At 37.3% G+C, this 20,326-nt stretch overlaps 1 protein-coding gene across 1 annotated transcript in view; it reads left to right on the top strand.

Annotated features, from left to right (window-relative positions):
- CCDC171 (coiled-coil domain containing 171) overlaps positions 1–20,326 on the top strand; it is a 147,906-nt gene that overhangs the window by 73,673 nt on the left and 53,907 nt on the right. The window contains exons 20-21 of the mRNA XM_086480110.1: positions 15,894–16,039; positions 19,067–19,121. Of these exons, the coding sequence (XP_086336236.1) occupies positions 15,894–16,039; positions 19,067–19,121 (201 nt within the window). The remainder of the gene's footprint in view (positions 1–15,893; positions 16,040–19,066; positions 19,122–20,326) is intronic.

The raw sequence follows: 20,326 nt of genomic DNA, 5'->3' as shown, positions 1-20,326 counted from the left end.
TTACTTTGCTAAGTTTAGTGAAGCTGCCATTGATAGATGGCAGCGGAAGTGAGAAAAGAATCTCATCCAAGTGCTTTGATAACATTCACAGAAGAATGTTTTCTGAGGGGAAGATCTGGAGTGTTTATTTTCACTAGCTATTTCATTTAAAGTATAGTCTGTATTCAGAAAGTGTAGCATCCTTTGCTAAACAGGCACATCTGAATTAATTAGATTCTGATGAAGACTGGGATTTCTAGATTTGTTAGAAGTGGATGTTTTCCCTGAGCAGACTCTGTTCTTGGAGTGGATTTCAGGTGAAGGTGGTACGCAATTTGCTGCTTTTTGTTGCTTTTCCTCTTCATACATTTATAGCCACACATTTTCCCTGAAATATAACTTCACTTATTTATACAATTGCTTTTGTTAATACCATTGCACTTGCTTTGCAAGTCAGTTTTATAGTTGGCTGTTTCTGCAAATGATACAGTATTCTAATTTACAGAAAGGTTTAAAGGAAGACCAAGTGATTTTCATGCTTCCCAAATAGAACAGCAAATATTACAATCACTATAAGAACAGAAATAGGTTTTGGATTTTTTTTTTTAAACTCTCTGAGATCTTAAGTTGGAAAGACTGTTAGGATTTGTTTGCATTGAGGGGTACTGTTGATTCCAAAAAAACTTGTTTGTCATTTTGTTAAGAAATGGCATTTCTGTGCATTGCCCCGTTAAATGAAAGGCTGTTCTTTAAAGAAAGCAGTATAGCTGATTGCCATTAGCATCTAACTTAATAGAGAATTAGTATTAATCAAGTTTAGCATGTTAGAGAGAAGCAAGCTCCCCTCTGAATAGGCTGGAAACTAAAATTCATAATTCATTAATTAAATGGGTTTTTTTTTGTTGTTTCCGTCTCTCTATGTTCTGAACAGCTAAATAATTTATAAAGTAGGTAAGAATGGATTAGCATTGCCATCTGCCCTGTTCTTAGTCAGAAGAGGTCATATGTTTTCTTATTACACTAAATTACAGGTTAAACAGTTTTGTCATGTGTTTCAGTTTGCGTTAACATTATTTGCAAAATAAGCAAGTGTGCTCATTCTCCTTCTGTTATGTAACTTGCACTACTGATAGCTTCTCACATTGTCTTGAAAGAGTTAGGTTAGCTAAAGACTTGCCCTGGAGCTGGTCCTTTTTGCTTTTTTGTTTAAAGATTGCAGTACATTGTACATGGAATTTAGGGAAGGAATGGTCTTCCCAGGCTTCCTTCTAGCAGATGCTGTTGTTGCATAATAGGAGACACACATAGCATCCTGTTGTGGGACTGGACCTGAGAGCGTCTCTTCACAGAAGGAATGAGACTGTGATGAAATCTGCATTCTGTAACTCAGTCTGCATTTCAGATATCTAAACTTAAACGTCACCTTAAGTTTCTCTCTTCTGTGGTTTGTCCATGAAGTTTGTTTTATTGTCTTAACTGCCTACTTTATTATCTTATTTTTTTAAAATCACAAACTTGTGCATTAAATTTTCTGTTGGAGATAAATAATTGTGCTCTATTCTGTTTAGCACTTTGAAAGCAGCTCTTTATGTTGCGGTGCACAGCTCCCCTTGCTTTGCTTCTCTGGTTAGCCTCCAAGATTCAGGGTCCAAGGATTGCCCTGTTCTTTTTCAACTTTAGAGATCACCTCATTAGGAATATTGATCCCTGTGTTTCCTCGCTGAACTAACTTATTTCCAGCCAGGTTGTTAGGTCTGTGTATTTCCTTTGTTCTGTGCCTAGAACATCTATCAATATCAGCATGAATAGTCTGGAGTGACTGAGGTCAGTACTTGGCCTTTAGAAAAGTATTGTACTTGCTCCATAGTAACCAGTGAAGCAACCAAGCAACTAGCAACCAAGTTGATGCAGGTCTGCCTTAACTTTTCTGAGTCACGCTTTCTGGAAAAGATATCACTAAGGAGCAGGACACAATGAAGTTATAATTTGTAGTTATGTGTTCGCATAAACTTCAAGTTCAATACCACAATTCAAAATTTTGCGGTATGAGTCACACAAATACAATGTAATTAGATTAGAAGCTCTTATTTTGAAAGGATGTTGTCATTACCGTTGTGTTACTGTTTCATTCCTCTGCAGTTCCTCTTTTATCCAGTTTTGCAAGTTGGATGTCATTGTAATTTGAGCTGTGTTAAGATTTTACGTTGGAATTTCAACGTGTATTCATATCAGGTGAAGTCTTTCTGTTACTTTTAAAATTATCCTACTACAAAATATTTTGTTGGTTAATAGTAAGAGTATTATTTAGGCTAGTTTTGTCAGGCAAATTCTTTACTATCTTTGTTTATTTAGAAAATAATAAAATAATCTTCAATTGCTTCTACTTTACATTGAGAGAAGTGTGAAATGAATTGTCAGTTTATTACATTTGTGGTCAGTCTAATCAGATGTAAACATTATTTATCTAATAAGAAGAGACATCCCTGTGTTACAAAAATTTGTGTTTTGTTTTTAATGTGCCAAAGAGTTTAAGATAACTGAGGAAGATGCTCTCACTGTTAGAACAATTTGGGTGTAATTTAGGCACTGAAAGAGAACACTGGAATAAGTCGTGATTACGTAACATCACTTTAGTTACTCTTTGAAAGTGAATTATGACCAGGAGTTAATTTCCAAGTAAAAATAATTTTTCCTTCTACAGAAAATTATGGAATAAGTTTGATCATGATAGTCTGATTTAGTAGTCTGATTTCAACAGTCATTTTACTAATCATGCACTTAAGTGGCCTTCTGGTAGTTTGCAGAGAAAGGCAAGTAGCCAAGACAGGTAGAATTGTGCCCAGAAATAATGAAACTTATGTGGAAACAAGAGTCAATAATTTGGACTTCAAGTTACATCTCAACAGATGGCTAAGACCTTGTGTTTTTTGGTCTAATATATTAATGACTGGCACACAGTGAATTCTAGAATGCTTTGGTTGTGTCTCTACAGTGTAGTAACATTGCCTGTTTCAGAGAATACTTATTATCTTAAGTCTGTTTGCTACAATGTGCTATGAAAAAAAAAAAGGTATTCTGGCATTCTGTCAGAATAGAGACATAAAGAAAAAGGAAAACTTTAACAAAGTAATTGCATGAACCAGAGCATTTTTATAGTATTTTAAAAGTAACTTCCAATACTTTCTGGGTATTCCATCTGTAGGAACTATTTGCCTCCCTTGAGGGGAGGGGAGAATGAATGGAACAATATCAGGATATAAAGCTTAATGGTTTTATGGCTGCATTGTAATTATACTAATAAACATCTCTGTCCATGACCTTGGAATTTATAGTGCAGCGAGAAAGATCTATTGACATGCAATTTGGAAGAAAAATGGGATTATTGTGTAATTACAGTGTGTGGTTATTAAGCATATGTACTTACATACCGTTTATCCCTGTTATTTCAAGACCTTCAACTATGTTTCAGTTTTCACTCAAATACACAGAAAGGCTTCTTGGTAAATCCAGTGCCTGGGAGATCTTTGTTATGTTCTTGGGTCAACTACAAAGTAACTTTGTTGCCTTGAGATGTGCAGAGGGGATCAATAGATCTTTAAAACAGCATATGATGTTTTTGAAGACATGTTCTAAACCCTGTTTTTCCTAGTACTTTAGCTATCAATGTGTAGGACTTTCTGCTATACAGGTTCTTGATACACAAATCCTTTATACATAGATTTGCTTCTTGCTGCTGTTTATCTAGGATATCTCTAGGGCCCCATCATGTTTTCACCTTAGCCAGATTTTCACATGATCTCCCTTTCTATTTGTGTAAGATAACTCTGTAAAGTTCTTTATATCTTCCTTTGAAACCGTAAGTAACTAACTCTTAAATGCCTATTGGAGTGTAATTAAGTAAGTGTCTAACTGGCATAAGGCTAAAGCAAGAGATGCATTCCTTCGCACTTCAGTCCTCTTTCTTGGTTACATACCTTGACAGCAGCCATGCTTATCTTTCACGTAATTTGGTTTTTGATTTTAATTTAGCGCTCTGTTTCATTAGATATTCATTAGATGTGATTTTCAAGGGCAAGTTTTTTCAAAATTTATACTACTTTCAGCTTTCAAAAATCTATAGCTGTGCTATTTTGTTTTAATCATGAAAAGCATGGAAGGTCTTTGAGGTTGCAGGTTGTTGCCTAAATTTTTTGTTTTGATTTTAACAATATGTATTTATGAAAAAAAACATTGAAGTTCTTGTCACTACATGATTCTTTTTACTGTCTCAGTTAGGAGTTTTAAAAATCTTTTAAAACTTTCTAACTAAAGTAAACCCACCTTAGCTTTTGTTTGTTAGCATTTTTTGTTTTGTCTGTGGACTATACAATAAATAATTTAGTTATTTAAAAATTATGAATGTAAGATTTTCAAATTAAGTCACAATCCCAAGATTTCATTTATCAATGTTACTTTGCTGTTGTACAAGAAAATTTCTCAGGTGTGAGAATGAAGAAATAAAGTGTTCTAAAAAATAAGTTGATGATAATATACTAAAATAATTTGTCGTGTGGTATCACCCAAAGCTTTTGGTAATAAGTCATATTTATTACTGTTGGTTTTATAGTTGAGCGAAGCTGGTAATTTTCCAAGTTTTGTAGCATCATGATTCCATTTTATTTTATACTTAGGAAACATACCAAAAGTGAAAAATACGAATAATGGTTCAGTTTACAGTGGCAGTGATTTATCGATGTCAGTGTTTATCATGTCTGCTTCAGATTCTGTGTGTGCCATGCTCAGAAAATCTTATTCCTTGTTTAAGGTTTGTGCTCTTGGTTGATATGATCGTGGTGCTTGATATGACACAAAGCATATCCAGAGGAAAGGGAGACACACAATCAATATGCCTTTATAGCTCTTTGATCTACTTGCTGAATATTGGGATGTAATATATCTTTGATGCTTTTTCAACATAATGATTTAGAGGTAGCCTTTTATATTAGTTAAATTTTGTTTTACTGTATCTGTTCTTTCTGCCAAGAAGACTACTCTCGAGTTTTTAATGGAAGGATAGGGGTGACCTGTATAAAAGAACAGACCTTTTAGTATGAAATTACATATTTATCAATTCATTCTTATTTTATTGAGGCTTAAAGAGTAAAAGGGATAAAGAGAATCATGTATGCATGTTTTCCCCCTGCAGATACTTCTTGCAGCAGGATGTGGCTGGCATAATATTAAAATAAAATATGCATACACCAAACAGCATTTGGGGCTGTCTGTGGGAACACATATACCTGAATACAAATGTATGGTTTGGTCAGAACTCTTCTGAAGGCGAATGCAGTGTTTGAATGTAAACTGTATAAAGTGATGTATGTACCATGTTAAAAGAAGGTTTGTCCCATTTATTAATTAAGGAAAATTAAAGAAAATTAATAGCTCATACAGAAGCAAGATCAAAACTTTAGGTGGCATGAACTGACATTGTCCATAACTGCTTAATGTGATGGCTTACACTAATGTGCTGGTGTCTGGTGGAACTGTGAAGCAGCCTCTTCCAAGAAACTGATGCAGAATGACCTGCAGCATAAAACAACTTAAATGAGACTACCCGTATCTTGAGGTCATGGACAGTATATTTTCATACTCAGAATTGGATCTTAAGTTCTATTTAAAAAGCTTCTTGAAACTATTGTAAAGAGTTCTTAGGATTCACATTTTTTGAACCAGTGTCTGAAGTGAAGACGTATAGCCTGTGTACCATAATACTTGTTTCTTAAATTTAGTACTGAAGTGGAACGCTGCATGATTTAACTTGTCCCTGATGGCCTTATAGTGTGTGTCCGGATTGACAGAATCACAGAATGTTAGGGGTTGGAAGGGACCTCAAAAAATCATCTAGTCCAACCCCCCTGCCAGAGCAGGACCACCTAGAGGAGATCACACAGGAACATGTCCAGATGGGTTTTGAATGTCTTCAGAGAAGGAGACTCCACAACCTCTCTGGGCAGCCTGTTCCAGGGCTCTGTCACCCTCACAGTGAAGAAGTTTTTCCTTATGTTAATGTGGAACCTCCTGTGCTCCAGCTTGCACCTGTTGCCCCTTGTCCTGTCATTGGACATCACAGAGAAGAGCCCGGCTCCATCCTCCTGACACTCACCCTTTACGTATTTGTAAACATTGATGAGGTCACCTCTCAGTCTTCTCTTCTCCAAGCTAAAGAGACCCAGCTCCCTCAGTCTTTCACCATAAGGGAGGTGTTCCACCCCCTTCATCACCTTTGTGGCTCTGTGCTGGACTCTTTCAACCAGTTCCCTGTCCTTCTTGAGCTGAGGGGCCCAGAACTGGACACCATGTTCCAGATGTGGTCTCACCAGGGCAGAGTAGAGAGGGAGGAGAACCTCTCTCAACCTACTGACCACCCCCCTTCTAATCCACCCCAGGGTGCCATTGGCCTTCTTGGCCACGAGGGCACATTGCTAGCTCATGGTCACCCTGCTGTCCACCAGGATCCCCAGGTCCTTTTCCCCTACACTACTCTCTAACAGCTCAGTCCCCAACCGGTACTGGTACGTGGGGTTGTTCTTTCTCAGATGCAAGACTCTACACTTGCCCTTGTTGTATGTGATTAAATTTCTCCTCCCCCAGCTCTCCAGCTTGTCTGGGTCTCTCTGAATGGCAGCACAACCTTCTGGTGTGTCAGCCACTCCTCCCAGTTTTGTGTCATCAGCAAACTTGCTGACAGTGCCCTCTGTTCCCTCGTCCAGGTCATTGATGAATATATTGAATAGTACTGCTCCCAGTACCGACCCCTGAGGGACTCCACTAGATACAGGCCTCCAACTTGACTCTTTCCCATTGACCACAACTCTGACTTCTTTCCTTCAACCAATTGACAATCCACCTCACTACCCGATCATCCAGACCACCCTTCCTCAGTTTAGCTGCGAGGAAGCGGTGGGAGACGGTGTCAAATGCTTTACTGAAATCAAGATAAACCACATCCACTGCACTACCATCATCTACCCACCTGGTTATGTCCTCATAAAAGGCTATTGGGTTGGTCAAACATGACTTCCCCTTGGTGAAGCCATGTTGACCGCTCCTAATGACCCTCTTATCCTTGACATGCCTAGAGACAGCGCTGAGGATAAGTTGTACCATCACTTTTCCAGGGATGGACGTGAGGCTGACTGGTCTGTAGTTACTCAGGTCCTCCTTTTTGCCCTTTTTGAAGACTGGAGTGACATTTGCTTTCCTCCAGTCCTCGGACACCTCTCCTGTTCCCCACGACTTACCAAAGATGATGGAGAGTGGTCTAGCAATGACTCCCACCAGCTCCCTCAGCACCCGCGGGTGCATCCCATCAGGGCCCGTGTATTTGTGTATGTCCAGATTGCTTAACTGATCCCTAACCCAGTCCTCATCAACCAAGTCAAACCCCTCCTTTATCCCGACTTCCTCAGGGGTCTGGGGCTCCTGAGGACAGTCTCCAGCAGTACAGACAGAGGCAAAGGTGGCATTCAGTAACTCCGCCTTCTGTGTATCCTCCGTCACCAGGGCACCCACCTCATTCAACAGTGGGCCTACATTGCCTCTAGTGTTAGTTTAGTCTGCGATGTATTTGAAGAAGCCCTTTCTGCTGTCCTTGACCTCCCTTGCAAGGCTTAACTCCAAGGATGACTTAGCTTTCCTAGTTGCCTCCCTGCATCCTCCGACAACAGCCTTATATTCCTCCCAAGTGGCTGTCCCCTCCTTCCAAGATCTATAGACCCTCTTCTTCCACTTGAGTTTGCCCATTAGTTCTCTGTTTAACCACGTGGGTCTCCCGGCTCCCTTTCTTGATTTCCTACCCGCTGGAATGCCCCAATCTTGAGCTTGGTATAAGTGGTCCTTGAATATAAACCAACTCTCTTGGGCCCCTTTACCTTCTAGTGCCCTGTCCCATGGGATTTCCCCTAGTGATTACTTGAAAAGGCCAAAGTTGGCCCTGCTGAAGTCCAAGGTTATGGTCCTGCTTGGTATTCTGTTCCTACCACAGAAGATCCTGAACTCCGCCATCTCATGATCACTGCAGCCAAGGCTGCCCTCAACCTTTACCACTTCAACCAGACCCTGCTTGTTAGTGAGTATAAGATCTAGCAGTGCTCCTCTCCTAGTAGACTCATCCACCATTTGCATCAAGACTTCAAATTGTTTGCCTTTTTAAATAAACAATGGGAATGAAATTGTGATTATTTAATTTGTAGGTAACATTTCATTGTCATTGTTAATAATTTTATTGCTGTTGTTTCTCCTTCCTCCTGAATTATCTTAACTAACAGTTATGATTTAGAAATATTCCAAACAAATTGAGTGATGCAGATCCAATGGAAGAATATTTTTTGAGAACTTAAAATAGTCTGTTCCTGGGCTTAGAAATGTCACTGGTAATGCAATATTATTAAGACCGGTAAGACATGATCAGGGACAGATGGTTTGAGCCCATTTCACCTGTGATGAAATGCAAGAAACTGATGCAATATGTTGTGTCATCATAGATGTCCAGCTAAATATTTCTGTGTATGTACATGTAATACAGTAGCAGTTGTAAACCGTAGGAAAGACAAAGTCTTAAGTGCTGTTTGTATCTTGATCTGGTACACAGTGTGCTAATGTGCACGATTAGATAAAGTATAGCAAAATCAAGCAACAGTATTGCAGATGCCTGTGTATAGCAGAGGGCAGTGTCCCAGAGCAGCATCAGTTTCCCTGTAAAGTTAGGTGCCTCACTTACGTACATGAGAGAGTTATGGGAAGTCCTCTTTTGCAGTAACATGTATAAACCATCTTTCTGAAATCTTGGAACTGTAACAACTGAAAGGCTGAGGGTCTGTCAAGGTAGGAAGTGTAACAGTGGGAAAAAAAGGATTATTTCTTTTCTGTGACACTTAACTGATTTAAAGGCATGGCACTGCCAAACCACAGAAAAGGTGCTGTTCCTGCAAGGCTGGATCTTGTTTAGTCTGCAGTTGCACAGGGTTAGGTATTGTGGTGGGAGAAGAATTTACTGTTCTAGGGTGAATAAAGTTCTGACATGGCACTTCAGAGGTGAACGAGGAGTGAATGATCATGTACTCATGCTACCACATGTGATCCCAAAAATTTATTCTCACTTAACATCAAGGGTTTTTCTAATACACTCAAAACTCACAGTGATAAAGCCCGAGTTTTTTCTCAAATTGTCTTTGTTCCATTAAGGTGGTATGATCCTTCTCTGCGGCTTTCCAGTAACACTAATATAATTTACTTAGCTCAGAAGATTATAAAAATTTGTAGATTATCTTGTGCATAAATTTTATTACGTACTTCAACATTTTCCAAAACATAGTTTAAAAGCAGGACTTAATTATTATCTCTGATTGGATTAGTGTATGTCTGGAAGGCCTAGTGCATCTTGGTATTCAAAAGGGTGTCCCTAAGATTGTTTCAACTTCTATTTCTCTTCAAATGCAGTGGTATACCTAGCTAACGCATTTTAGCATGGATGCTTTTGTTTACTGATCCTAACAGTCAATGAGGATAAAACCTATGTGTGGGAGTTTATAGTTTGTGATTACTTCATATAAAAACTTTAAAAGTCTTGCTTAGTTTTACTTGCTTTGAAGCTGAGTGACATGTGAACATAGGATGTCTCTTCTGGAAGAACTGTTATTATGTGGAATTATTCAGGAATAGCTACTGTGTTTAAATTATTAAGCTCTTAATTCACAATAACTTTAAAGCATACACAGCTCAGTGACTTCGTAAAACATTTTCAGTCATCCTTTGCTAAACATTTTAAGCTAGTGCAATTGAAAAATACATTCCTTTCTTGTTTATCAGAATAGATTTTCTCTTAAGAAGTAAGTCCACATTGTAGCACAGAGATAGTAAACGTAGCTTTAAGTCTTTGAGGCATTGTAATCCAGCCTGAACCACTGCAAGGAAAATGCTTGTGGTACCTAAACTTGCTTGGATGTCTTGAGAGCTGTGCTTCAGTCAATAAATGGACTGTTGTCTAGACATCCTTTTTGCATTCACAGTGTGAGTGCCTACAATTTCAAATGACTTTTTGTAGGAAATACCTCTTGCAAGATGAAAACATATGTATTTTCCCCATCCAGTCCATTGAGTGACTCTCAAATAAATTTTTATTGAAATAGTTCTTAATACTTAGGCTCTAGCTCTTTTAGAGTAACTGTATATCACAGCTGCTTTTTAAGCTATCTGTACCATCATTTAACTTATAATTGTCTTTAAGTGATTGCTTGACTTTTTAATGATACTGATTTGGCTAAAGCTTTCTGCTATTAGCATAGTTTATTCTCCAATATTATGAGGGGTTCTTATATAAAACAATCACAGAGATGTGAGGATACGTCTACAAGTATCCCCTCATTCACCAGTGTTTTGTTGGTTATTTATTAAAATCATTGTGCTGGTTGGCACTACTGTTTTGCTTAGTAGGCCCACTTGTGCTCTGTGACTTTATTACACAGGGCATTTTCAAAGACATGAAGGAGCCATTTTACGCCTTGCTTAGATACACTGTGATCTGTAAGCTATGTTTAACTGCTTCCATGCTGTATCAGGTACTTCAGAGAAGAGTCATCAAGTATGTATGTCCTTTCTCAGAATGCCAGCATATGAAAAGGTTGCTCCTGTCTGGATGAGGGTGCAGTACCAAAAAGGTTAAAAAACCAAAAAACAAAAAAACCCTGTTTTTTCTGCAAAGCAGATACAGCTCATTCAAATGTCCTTTTGAGTACTCATATTTCTTTTCCTAGAGAAATTTAAAGGCATGTGAAAGCATTTGTTATTGAAGGAGTGTCATGGGTGGTCGGCCTCAGGTTAGCTCTGCTTTGCAAGAGCAGAACAACCACGTAGAGTTCACTTCAAACTGCTTTGACGCTACTGCAGCCACTGTGAAACACACAGCGAATCCAGATATAGTATGTTGATATTGCAATTTACTTTCCTGTTGAGAAGTGTAAATCCATCTTATTTGTTCACATAGGTCTAAATGTATGTCTTATGTGTTCTTTTTTTTTTCTCTTCATGTATTAATGAGAAGTCTCAGTTACGATGATTTTTTTTTTTTTGCCACTCGACCTTTTTTCCCTGAGATTTTTCATCTCCTGGTTTGATAAAAGTTGTTTCATTTTGAGTTGTTCTTGATAAGTAAGATTTTTTTTTTTCCCAGAAAAACATCCTGTGGAAATTCAGCTGTACAGTTTGAGCTAATGTAATTTGGTTTGCATTGCAGTCGTGCACACTAAAACTACAGTTGACGTTAAATTTTAAGGTAATTTTTTGTACCTTTCAGATTTGGACCTCTTAATGATTCAAGACTTCTCTTAAGTTATCTGTAGACTGTCTTTTGAGGGGCACTCAGATTATATTTGCCAACAGGGATAATGGGAAGTGTGTTTCAACTGGTGGAGGAATGGATGCTGGCTAAACTTTGTATTCTTTTTTTCATTGTAGAATTTTATTAGTTATGTGTGTAGGACAGTTTTCAGGATGTATTGTGTGTCAGATCTTTTAAACAGTAATATTTTGTATCTAAATGGAAAACTATGCATATAAAACTTCATCCTGAAGAAGAATCTTTGATTTCACCAATTAATTCATAATACACATACTACAATATATTTGCATATCTCGTAGTGTTGTGTCTGTGTAATTTAGATCTAACTTAGTAAGCAGTTTAACCTAGCTTTATCTGAGCATGAAAATATGCTCTCAGTATAAATGTGTCACACATGCTTTGCATGAATTTAAACTGCGTGACTGTTCATTGTTCATCTAGAATGATCGTCCACCTGTTATCTTCTAAATAGAGTGCTTTTCTGTATGGTAAAGAGTGACAGTGCTAAACTTCAATTTATTTTTGGTAACTGGTTTTGAAGAAAGAGGTTCCTCATTGTGTAGCCTAAGCTTGTTAAGATTATTTGTGGAAGGACCCAGCCGACAGATGTCCAATGAGATTTTTTTTCTTCAGTGCTATCAGTTACTTGCTGTTCTCTCCAACAAATGGTTTTTCATGCTCAGTTTATGGAGGAAAAAAATGCCTAAATTTAAAATATCTCTAAAGGGAACTACTTCTAAGGATTCTGATGAAAATTCAACTGATCTATGAGCTTTTGGTGGACTGTAGAGGAATGACTGCAGTGATGTCTGAGTTAGCACCTGAATGCTTAAACATGTGAACTAAACAGATAACTGGCATTTTACAGAATGTCAATAAATTGGAGTTTGTCTTCGAAGTTGGTTCAGAATCTCTTGTGCTTGAAAGTGAAAGCTCAGCATCTTCACATAAGTATGTGCAGACATAGTAGGCTTTTAAAACCTTCATTCTTCTTATCATATTTAGCCTCAACTTCCAGCAATTGTAATTGTCCACAGAAAACATTCCAAGATAAATGCATTATCAGGTTTTGAAATTTTCTTATTTTTGTAAATACTAAGACCTGGGGGGCAAAATAAGGGCTATATTGTGGATTAAGTGAAATATCTCAAGGCTGTGCTTTTCTGATAACTGAACCTGAAGTGACCTTTCTCAGACACAATTACAGAGCTGTATGTTTTTCCTTTAATTTCATCAGGGGTTTAATTAGTATACAAATAAAACTTCCCTTATCTTCCTTTCTACCTAATTGGCTTGTCTTCGCTTATATATGAAGAATGTGAAAATGGGCTGTAATTAGGGTGACCGTGTTAACCTTTTTTTCTCAAATGTACTGTTGCCTAAAGGCCTCAAGGCCTAAAAACAGTGCTTTGGATTATTGCTTTGCAATCACTATGGCTCTCCCAGTGGTTTTCTCATGAGCAGAAGGGCTTTGGGTGCTGCAGGTTCCCACTGCTTAACGGGATCTTCATTCTTCTCCCCACTAAATGTTTATTGATTATCTCACTGCTCCACACTCAGCCTCCAACAACTTAATATCAGGTGACAGTCAGGAGAGTTCTCCAAGTAATTAGAGTGGAGCATTGAGGGAACAATTAGGAGCAGAGTTATTAAACTTGATTTATCCTATTCTCTCCTGAACACTTTCTTGGATATCAGAACATCACACTTTCACAATCTACCCTGGCTGAGAAATTAGTGGCTAACCTGCTGCTTATCATTGTTGCCTTGCTGCCTTGAGGCACACCCTCTTGATTTCAGTCACTCAGCTGGAAATATTAGAGTCCATAAAGTTTATCAAGGGTTTTAATTAGATCAATCTGAAGAAGGAAAAAAAGAGGCTTAGCAGCCATTACTTTAGAATACTCCACACTGTATTTGTGCAGGTTCCAAGGCTTGACTTTAACCCATGGTAGCAAGGAGCTACAAGTGAATGCTGAAAATGCTTTTAGAGGGCAAAAATCAGTTGGCATTTTGCTTAGATATTGCAATATTATTGATATGTGAAGTCTGAATCCTTTGGGGATTTCTGTAAAGAACAGTGAAAGTTTTCAAAACTTTTTGTAATAAAGCAGCTGTTCAGTGAGATATTTGGTTTAATCATTTCTGTGTTGCTTTGTCACCAGCTATGTGGATTGCTGGACATGCCACTGGAAGAGTTAGGTTTCATACCTTCATCCCTGTTATTGCCTCCTTAATAGGCCTGTGCTTGCAATTGCTAAGCGAGATTAGTTAGCAGCTCCCAGAAGATTTTGACACCTAGTGTGTCTCTTCACCATTTGTGGTCAGTGATGAAATATTTATGTGGGAGCCCTTCAGCCCCTGTAGAAGGATAGCTATCTAATAAAAATGAAATAAATATGCATACTGTTCCTATTATCCTATCTATCTTCACTCATTTAGGCTGCTAGAATCTTGGAGCCAGACTCTGTTCCAGCAGCCTCTACATCAAAAGTTTGTTGCATCAAAATATTAGCAAACTATCTGTTCTACATCAGCCAGAGCTCATCTTAAAAATGGATTTTTCAGTCACATGGGAAAGCGGGGTGGACAAAGCATTGGCACCAGAGACATTGTTCTTTGTTCAATACATTTTGTTTGTCAGAAGATGGGAATATGGGCGGGGGGGTGGGGGGAGCAGGACACGACTGAGCAAACACAAGCTGTTTCCACAATGTTGACTTAGCCTAAAACAAACAAACAGGAAGGACAATAAATGGAAGAAGAGAATGTTGTTCGTTCTTAAGTTAAAGACTGCTCCTTTTATCCTTGCTAATCTACATCTGGTTTCTTGGAAATAACTTTTCCGGAAATCTGACAGTTTGCAAATTCAGCTGTTCAGACAGGGCTTTGATAGCTGCCGGTGGCATTAGGGTAGAATTTCTGAAAGCAGCACTTCTGGTTTTCAATATCTTTATGCTAATAATGTAGTGGAAGAATGAGATCTGTGTGTTTATCTTTTCTTAGGTGAAAAATAGCATTCTTCATTGAAAGTAATGACATAAGAGGCAGAACAGAGTTACTCAACCTGCAGTAATTTAAGCAAGACTAATATTAACATTTCTGGGGTTTAGAGTTTCTTAAATAAACTCTTTATTTTTTTCTTACAATAACACTTCAGTCTTGATTTTGAAAATTCGAGAAGAGAGAGTTTAGGTAGTGGTGCTGTACCTTCCAAACACGCTATTGAAATAACTGGTTGCCTTTTTGTCTTGAGAAATGTTTGTGAAGAAGTTACGCAAATCCACAGATTTCAGTTTATTTTGCAGGATTGTGCAGTTTTGTCCTGTACTTTGTTATTTCGTAGACATATTCTCTAGCATATTGGTTTTTGAAGTGCCTTTGACGCTTGGCTAGGCCTGAAGCTTTTTCAGGTTAGTTGAGTTTTCAGTGCACTGCAAATTTTTATCAGCCCTTTGTATATACTGTTCTTAATACATACCCACAGCCTAATACATATTCTCCATGCTCCACAGTCCAGGTCAAGTACTCCTGAGTACAAATTATGCAGAGCATTCCTAGAACTTAAGCAGAAAACTTATCCATAAATTTTGAAAACAAGGTGCAAGAGCTCAGTCTTGCAACCGTGCAGCCTTCGCTATCCTTCTGTGATGGTTTAGAATCTGTTGGGGACTTTGCATTTTGTAAAAGACTGTTTATAGACACCTGTTACAATTTCTTTATAAAAAGGCAATTAAAAGCTTTAAGTAAAATGTAACATTTAGCAAACTATGAAATCACATTATTAATACTCCAGCCTATAAAAGTATTGATTTATTGTGGCAGAAAGGAGTAGCAACTAGCCAGGTTCTGTATTAATTAGTTCTGTGTGCAATTTGTCATCTATTGGATTAATCTGAATTGATTTAAAGCATGTTGTGTTAATTCTAAGCTGGAGAGAAACATTTGAAAAATTACATGTACTATTTTGCATATTGGAAAACTAATGTTAAAATAGTGAAAGCACCATAAAATACTGATTTATTCTTATGAAGAATTGCAGCAAAACTGTGCTTAATGACCTTACAGAGAATATTAGATTCTTATTTTTTTAAGTCCTGAAATTTCTGAATAGTGCAGAATATTTAGATAAATGCTACTTTGTTTATTCCCTTTCTTTCTTTGTGAATTCTTTTCCTTATGTTCATTTTAAATTCAGTTTTGAGAATATTATTTTTTTTTTTAGTGCTGTGTTAATTCCCCCTGTGTTTAGATCTGGTATTTGTAAATATAGTACCTGTAGCATAGTATATGTATACCTATTTGATCAACAAATCACTTTATTTTGTAGAATATATTTGTACATAGGCAATATACTAAAAACTGGAGGATTCTGAGTTAGTAATGTTTTTGCTAGGGAATTTGTAAAACCTTGGTATGTAATGGTCCAAATCTACTTCACAGTCCGTCTGCTTTCCACTTTGTTTAATAGCCTATGGCATAAATTGAAGTTAATTATTTGGGCTGACAAGTAACTCTGCTTTCTGTCTGCTTGCAGAGACTCTCTGAGGCAAAGATGGAGCTGAGAAGAAAAGATCAATCTCTGCGTCAGCTCAATAGACTTCTTACCCAGCTGGAGCAGGACAAGCGTCGACTGAAAGAGAGCATCCGTGATGCAGAGAGTGCCCTCTGCATGGCAGCGAAGTGAGCACTGGGACCTTGGGGAGATCACTTAAAACGGACAAAAGATCAATTCTTACTTTCATGCACAGGGTTTTAGCCGTGGCTAATGTAATGCTAGAAAACAAAAGTACATCTGTCTCTCTTTGAAATTCAGTGATAGTAGTCTAAAAAGAAGACTGTTAGTTCATAGATGGTATGTTTTCTGTAGTTATCCTGTAATAGTGCTCCAGATTCTCAGTCCTAAAATAGCATGGGCATTGTTGTTTGCCGGTTATCTTACTGATTTGACAGCATCTCTTTGGCAGATCCCTAGCACTGTTTATTTAAGAAATGATTGCTTGTTTTCTCTATTTCCACATCATCTCTTTGTAGAGAGATACGATTTATTTATAATAAATACAGAAATGTCAGCTAGGTGACAGGTGTTAGCTGCCAAAGAGGCTGAAACCCGTTTTGGACCTAGTCTTATCTGTGGAACAGGATAGATATTTCAGCTGATTTCAGAGAGTTTTGGATTTAGACGTAAACCCCATGCCTTTTTGTATCATAACCTGGAGAGTGGAAGGAAATGTTCAGGGACCAATCTTGCAAAGATTAGTAGTCAAAAGATGTTTCTTTGACTTGAATGAGATTATTACTAACTTCTTATAGTCATATAGTCAGATAAAAAGATAAATCTTTGCAGACTCTGTTATCTATTACTCTTATTGTAGTATGTACTTTGAATATTGTTGGTTCATGGCTAAGATGTAAAAAAAGTTTAATTTAAAATAAAAAATTCTCATTATACCTAGGATACATTTGACCTCTGAAGAACAATTTAAGGGGTTTATGCACAAATGAAATAATGTAATTAATGTAGTTATCAGTGAAATGTTTAACAAGCTAATTAAAGTGACAAATGCTATTTAGTATGACTGTATTAAAGCAGGTGTGACCTGAAGAAGGATTTGTTCTGGAAAGCTTGCCCCTTTTCACCTTGCTCCAACCTATTTTACGCAGTCTAGTAAAGATCATTCCCTGTGGCCCTTCTTATATTCAGAAAAGGTTATTTTAACGTGAAGTGGTTTTAAAATTGGTTTTATTTCTGTATATAGCAATTGAATATTGACAAAGAAAAACCCATACCGTTTATTGTTCTGCCAACTCTTCATAACAAATCTGCCAACTCTTCATAACAAATGTCTTTTTCTTTTTTTTCCTTTTGGAAAATATAAGCAAATTAGGTGAAATAGACTTTACTTTTGTCCAGAAAATCTTATTTTAATACGTCTTCCGTAACCTGAGTGATTGTAAGCAATGCAAGGGTGTCTTTCAAGTTCTTTCCTAATCTTTTTTCACAGGTTTAAAGGATAGCAAGATGGCTAGCTTATTCCGAGAGTGGCTACCTTGATTTTCTTGCAGTGGTGGCCAGCAGTTCTGTTCCACTTTCCTCCACAGTAGGAAGCAGTATTAATAGAAGTATCTGATAGCAGTGAACTTGACAGAAATTTAGTAGCCTGTTTGTCGTTTCTCTGCTAGCTAGAAACTGTATCAAACCTTCACCCCAGCTGTTGTGTAAAAGATGATGTAAAGCATGTTCATCATGCCTAAACTACATTTCTGGATAATAATCCTAAAGAATAGTTCTATGATCCAATTCCAATTTCCCGTACACCCGTAGGAGTTGATGAATATATAAAATAAAGATTGAATGAAATGTGTATCCAGTTGTTGAACTTTTTTCCTAGGTTCTATAAATGAATATTACCAGATTTTTATTTTAAGATGTTAAGATAATAAACCGACCATGGTCAGAGGGCTTTCTGTTCCCAAAAATAAGACCCTGGGGACCACCTATTAACCTAGGTCCAAAATTCCATCTAAAGATACTTTCCTTTTTATGATGAACACCTGAGACTGTGCAAGGAACAGACTGACTTCTAGGTCAATAACTAACTTAGAAATTAATGATGTTGAACTGGCTCTATAGAACTGACTTCACCCAGACAAATAGCATTTGCTACGTGAACGAGGCCAGCAGAGATGGTGAACAGCATGTCCCTGTCAGTCTAGTCCAAACAAAAGCAGGATCAGGAAAAGAGAAAAATCTGTGTAACAGCTTCACTAGGAGTGTAAAAGCCAATCCTACTTTCTGGCCACCTTCCTGTATTTGCTGTTAGGACAGTACGAATAAGAAATGATGAAGCAGCGGTCATTCCAGGCAGAGGAACACTTTTAGGTTTTGACTTCTGTTTTAGGAACTCTAAGAGCTCAAGCAAAATATCCACATAGCTGGCAAGGTAAAAGACAATCCTGGAATATTACAGTGTATCAGCTTTTCTGATATAGATTCTGTTTGATTTCCTGAAGTGTTTTATTGGTCACGTTGTCCTGTTCTCCTTAGTCATATGGTATTATGCAACTTTAATTCCATTTCTGTCAATGCATCAGATGAGACCAAGGATTTTTATGGCAGCATAACTGCTCAAAGTTGTCTGTCTTACTGAAGCCCTAATCCACAAAAAGGCATGAGAGTAGTATTTTATTCTCCAGACTTCTGTTTTATAAGGATAGGATCCTTGACTAGACTTCGTTTGGAAAAGGACCAGTGGAATGTTCAGGTTTAGAGAAAGAAGACTTACATGTGTATAAGTACATAGTTGTTAGGCACATATAATTGATTAAAAGCATAGAATTTGTTAGTGTTTTCCAGTATGAGAATGTAAGCTCTTCCTGCTAGAGCCTGGACTCCATTCAACATGCCCTTTCTGTCTAAGATGCAGATTTCTTCTCCAAGAACATGATAGTTGTTCATTGATATGCCTATAAATAAAGGTGGTTTAATTGCTTATCCACAACAAAAGCATCTTTCATATGGAAATGTGCCGTGAACTATCTTTTAGGGTTTGCATTAGAGATACGAAAAGGAGAGATAAAAGTGTAACAGTTTGAGTTATCAACAATTATTTTTAAACATGACAGTTATGAAGTAGCTGAAAATGAATTTGTACATCAGTAGAGCTTCGGTTCTGTTAACTACTCTTTTTTTTTGTTTGTTTTTAATAGAGACAAAGAATTGTTTATTAGCCATATGAAATCTGTGGAAGCCACTCTTCATAAGGTAAGAATTTGAAGTATTTCCTCTGCATTTGTATTTACAAACACATGGAGGTTTTACTCTTTATTCTCAGGGAAGGAGGGGAGCAGAAGTTTTTGTAAAGCAACTTCTTTCCTTGGAGTTTTAAGCTTCCACCTTCAACTTCTTTCGTCTCCAAAACCTGTTCATGTTTAGTGAAGTAAAATACAATTCTGTAGTACACGGACTTCTTATTTTTAACATAAAATTTGCTATGAAATTTACCTTCCTTCCCTCAGTCACTGAGCACTATTTCTGGTTGCCAAGAAGACGATTGATCAACCAAACAATTTGTAATTGCTGCTGAGTTAACTTTCTCTACTGAGTACGGTGGAGGTCATCTGGTGAGGTCATGGCCATAAGAGATTTGGCTTTGTGCATGTTACTTTAATCTCTGATACTGATAAGTAAAATAAGGAAAAGACAATAAGTATTAACCTGTACTCAAAAATTTTTGTGATTTTTTTTTTTTTTTAAACCTTATTAAAATTGGGTGGTAATCTTAGGTTGTCTTTTTGGCTTGTACTGTTTTGCCCTGGTGTAGTGTTCTTTGAAGGTCCAACAAAGCTGTATATATTATCTGGGAGATGTTTTTAAGTGTAGCTCTAGTGGCTGATCCTTTTATAACTCTTTTTATTCCAAAGAACACGAGCAAAAGAGGTATTTTTATGACCCTGGAGTTTCATTTCCCGTATCACGCCTTGAATTTGCAGCAATATGGGAAGCTATTCCTTATTTTGGTTTCTGTGTCCACCAAAACTGCTGTTAATTTAATTTTCAGATACCTTTTTCAAGCTTCTCTTGTTTAATGTTCACAAAAAGTGACAGTACTTAAACTGTGTGTTTTAGCTACAGCAAACTGTGCTAATAGGTAATGTCTTCCTTTGTGTCCCCATTTTGTTCATACTGTCTTCTTTTAAGCTTGGAAAATCTGTGTAATGCAAAAAGTGCTGTGTTTTTACCATAACACATACGTGCAAAGTCTTTATCCTTGACAGTTTATTGTTCTGGATTGCAAGTTTACATTTTGATTTAGAAAGCAGTGCTGTATATGCACAAGGATTGAAATGTTTGGGGAAAGGTTATAGGGAAGGCCACATGCTTAGTACTGATTTTCCTGATAAAATGAATGCATTGAGAAACTGCCATCCTTTTTTGAGTATTTTAGTTACCACATCTGCTTCTTAAAT

This window comes from Leptosomus discolor, chromosome Z, assembly GCF_034619465.1.
Source record: "Leptosomus discolor isolate bLepDis1 chromosome Z, bLepDis1.hap2, whole genome shotgun sequence".
Lineage (NCBI taxonomy): Eukaryota > Metazoa > Chordata > Aves > Leptosomiformes > Leptosomidae > Leptosomus > Leptosomus discolor.
This window is presented reverse-complemented; position numbering and strand designations above follow the sequence as displayed.